At 41.2% G+C, this 4,515-nt stretch overlaps 1 protein-coding gene across 1 annotated transcript in view; it reads left to right on the top strand.

Annotated features, from left to right (window-relative positions):
* The first annotated feature begins 2,263 nt into the window (after nt 1-2,263).
* The window catches only part of LOC130549221 (serine/threonine-protein kinase pim-3-like), a 12,130-nt gene continuing 9,878 nt past the window's right edge, over nt 2,264-4,515 (top strand). The window contains exon 1 of the mRNA XM_057326441.1: nt 2,264-2,296. Within this exon, the coding sequence (XP_057182424.1) occupies nt 2,264-2,296 (33 nt within the window). The remainder of the gene's footprint in view (nt 2,297-4,515) is intronic.

Raw genomic sequence — 4,515 nt, 5'->3', positions numbered from 1 at the left:
TCCTTTCTTGAAGCCGGATTGTTGACTGTCCAGAAGGTCTTGCTGTGAGAGATAGGAGAGTTGGTTAAATGCTACCCTTTCCAGGGCCTTGGAAAGGAAAGGTAGGAGTGAGATTGGTCTGTAGTTGCTGATCACTGAGGGGTCGAGTGTTGTTTTCTTGAGTAAAGGTGTTACCAGGGCTTGTTTAAATGAGGTGGGGACAGTACCAGTGGTGATGGAGGTGTTTATATTGTGTGTGAGTTGAGGCAGTAGAGACGGGGAGATAGCCTGTAGGAGGTGAGAAGGGATCAGGTCAAGGGGACATGTAGTAGACCGAGTGGAAAGGTGAATTTGAGACGTCAATCTCCAAGAGGGGAGAGAAAGAAGGGAGTTGAGGATAGCAAGGGGTAAGAGAGAGATCAGGGATGCATTGAGTAGAGAATTGCCTGCTGATGGTCTCCACTTTATCAGTGAAGAAGTTGGCAAAGTCATCAGCAGTCAGTGAGGTATTGGCGGGAGGTGGAGGGGGACAGAGAAGAGAGGAGAAAGTTGAGAAAAGTTGACGCGGGTTAGAAAGTACTTTGTGTTGGCTGTGGATATGTCAGTAGCGAAGGAGTTAAGAAGATGTTGATACTTTGAGAGATCAGCAGGGTCTTTAGACTTGCGCCACTTCCTCTCGGCAGCCATTAGCTTTGTCCAATGGTCGCGAAATGTCTCAGAAAGCCAGGGTCAAGAGGGTTTAGCATATGCAGGCCTAGAAGTAAGAGGGCAGACACTGTCAAGACAGGATATTAAGGTTGTACAGCGACTATCAGTGGCTTCCTCAGCGTTGAGAGATGAGTAAAGGGTTGTGGTGGGTAGGGAGGAAGACACCATTGGTGAAAAGCAGGTGGGAGAGCGGGAACGAAGATTACGATGGAAAGAAACAGGGTTAGGGGGAAGTGAGATTACAGGGAGTGTAACAGTGAACTTTATAAAGTATTGGTCAGAGACATGCAGGGGAGTAACTAGAATATTATTTGCGGTGCAGTTACGAGTCAGAACAAGATCTAGCTGTTGTCCTCCTCTGTGGGTGGGAGGGGTGTTGGCCCTGTGAAGGTCAAACGAGGAGAGGAGAGCTACGAAGTCGGCTGCTTGTGGTTTGTCTAGGTGGATGTTGAAGTCACCTAGCATTACCAGTAGAGTGCCGTCTTCAGGGATAGAGGACAACAGCGTGTCAAGCTCTTCTAAGAAGTTTCCCAGTTGACCTGGAGGGTGATAGATGACAACACAATGCATTTTTGGGACAACATCCAATTTCGTAAGACACCTGCAAAGGCATCACAAAGAGAGGTAACTTAATGCCATGTTTCAGAGTTAGCATTGCATTTGAGTATTTTAGAAAGTTTGGAAAGTAGGGCTTAAAAATAAGAATGATCGTATTTTTATTGTAATTGTGATGAACATATTATTTAAGGATGGGCACCTACGTGCTTATAAACGTCCTTATAAACGAGCCGTGGAGCCTCTGCTCTTTCTAGCGGCTCCTCTATTGAACACGCACGTGCACGGGCAGGCCCGCACACGCACGCACGCGCGCACGCACAAAAGTGTTCATTGTTGCACAACCTGGCTGTTAGGAGGGCTGATAAAAAAGTTCCTTAAAAAAGTAATAAACCGTTACACTTCGGCTTTGTGACTTTAGTGCTATACCTATATAGTAAAAATAAAATGACCTTATTTTATCTGCTTTTTGATCATTACAAACAATAATGAAAATGATTATCTTAGAATAGAAGATATGCTGTCTCTTGCATCACATAAATTATCAATAGTTAAGTATGTGGTCTTGTAGTCATGATTTTTTTCTGTCTCTGTCTTGACTGTCTCAATTGGACTCGGTCTTGACTTGGACTCGAACCTCTCTGGACTTGACATGGACTCGAACCTCTTTGGACTCGGACTTGACTCGGTCTCGACTAGTCCTGGTCTTGGACTTGTCTTGGACTCGACAATGGTGGACTTGACTACAGCCCTAGTCTACGGTGGACAGTCTGAATGTACTGGAAACATGTTAGTAGCAAAACAATAGATAGTAGGAAAGTAAAGGACCGAAAAATGAGATTAAAGCTTAACATGGCGTGCCTTGCTGGTGCCTTTGCTCTGTGGAGTTGCGCAGTAAGAATTGCAGGTCATTACCTCGTCGGTCTTCAGAGGAGGGCTGCTGCGTCAGAAATTAGTGCTAATATAATGCAGGCTCCCTGATTGCTTAATGGGTCAGTGATTGCTTCACAGCTGAGTAGGCATGGGTACCAAGAACCGGTACTTTTTTGGACCGGTACATAATTGGGTCGATACTAGAGTATCGATAAGCTTCATGACAAGCGATACTGTTATCAATACTTGCGTTGTTTTATCTCTGTGTATTCGGGTGTTAAATGGTGAATTAGAGGCTGCTGCCTGTAATTTTACATCCCTGAATGATGTCCGAATGGCCGAAGTTTGCTTGACGTATGTGTGATATCTAGGGCCATATGATTTCCGCGATGTATTTGTAATCTGCTTGTTTTGCGTGTTTATGAGTGAAAGAGTGGCATGGTTGCGCTTGTGAAGCTTCAGCGTCCGCGTTTCACAGCGAGGAAGCTTCCATCAAACACCCCTTTGCGGCAACCCGTCAAAATAAAAGTCCTTAATTTGAGAACAAGTTCTAACATTGTTTTTAATAATTCAGCAACAGGATATATTTACTTACTTTAATAAATTGAAGTAAATGTGCTAGTAAAATTATAAAAAAATATTACTTGCTTTGAAAATAGTACTTAAATTTATGTAGACCTAAAACCAGAAAGGAAAAAAGAAATACGGTTTACCAGCCAAATAACCATAGTGATGTAATGTAAATATGTTGAATTACATTATGATGTGCTCCGATGCACATGCTAAGTGCCGTAAGTGGTATGTTAAGGAACACACACACGTTTTGTTATGTGGCATTTTCTGTTTGCTCAGAAGCATTTGTAAACTGCAGTTCTAAAGCTCAGCTGTAATAGAAACTTAAAATGTTTAACATCTTTTCACATCATGTGTTTTTGCATCAAATTATAGAGTGTAGTATCGATAACAGTATTGATAAGTACTTATCGATATCAATAAAATCTTAACATACCCATCCCTACAGTTGAGCCCACTTACTCAATTAACAGCTCAGGGCTTCAAAGTGACTAAAAGTGATAGGTGAAAAGTAACTCAAGCTAGATTGCTAGGTGCTAACAACAGCTACTTAAACAACAGTTACCTTAAAAGCAGTGCAGGAAGTTCAATAGTCCTTTGTTAACAAACAGTTACCAGTCCAGTTCAAGCATACACAGCAAGTTCACTACAGCTACTGCTAGCTGTCATGGTTCTGCCCCACCTTGTCTTGCTTTTCTTGACCTAGTGGCAGAACCATGATAGAACCTCTTGTTTTATGTGGAGAGAGTCAGTTTTGGTATTCCATATACTCCCTCTCTCCGGTGTGGCGTCTCTGTTCCCGCCCTTTCGTCTCCTCGTTATTGTTTGTTAATTAGTTCATGTCCTGCACCTGTCCCCTCTTGATTTATCCCCTTTATAATGCCCTTGTGTCTTCTGTCTCGTGCTGGTTCATTGTACTGTGTCGTGTTTGTGTAATGTGGTGAGTTCCTGTCTTTGAGTTAGTTTAGTTTATTTTGTAGTTGTGATGTGTTTTAGTCTAGTCCTGTTAGTTTAGTTAGTCTTGTTCCTGTTTCCATGTTTGTTACTTTACCCCCACGTGGGTCTTTGTTTTGTTGCTTATTATTTATTAAAGTTTGTGTTAACCCCTTACCCGCTGTCTGCACTTGGGTCCTCTGTCCTTGTCTCCGTGTCTCTCACCACCCACCATTCATGACAGCTAGCTAGGCAGACAAAATGCTTCAGCTAGCCAGGCAGACAAAATGCTTCTGAGCAGTAGGTAAAGAACCTGAGGAGTGAATTTGATCAGTGGATTGTGCCATCCAGGGGTGTTCATAATGTCTTTTTAAAATCGACCTACCAACAACCTCATCGTTTTGTTTTTCTGACAATCCAGTTTTAACATTATAGCATAGAAGTGTTATTCATGAATTACATCAGTGGTGTAGTCCTAACAAAAACAGTGGTGCACAATACTATACAATACGACCCCAAATGGCCAAAAATCAGAAGTCAGTGTGTGTTTTTTCTAGTAACATGACATTTATTACAGTTAAAGATGTCATTTAGTAATATATATATATATATATACTGTATATATATATATATATATATATATACTGTATATATATACTGTATATATATGCATAATTCTTCACTTATGCTTTGATTATGAAGATATATCATTGGAAAAAAACAGGTCTATGCCAGTACTGTTGACCACAATACAATATTTTTACTTGATACAGAATACAGATGTAAGTTTGCCTAAATAAAGCTAGAATTAAAAGTTGTGACATAAAAATTCACGATGCATCGCAATATCATAAAGAGATAAAGCAGCGCAAGAGAATTCAGTTTCAATCTGAA

Source organism: Triplophysa rosa, linkage group LG25 (assembly GCF_024868665.1).
Source record: "Triplophysa rosa linkage group LG25, Trosa_1v2, whole genome shotgun sequence".
NCBI lineage: Eukaryota > Metazoa > Chordata > Actinopteri > Cypriniformes > Nemacheilidae > Triplophysa > Triplophysa rosa.
This window is presented reverse-complemented; position numbering and strand designations above follow the sequence as displayed.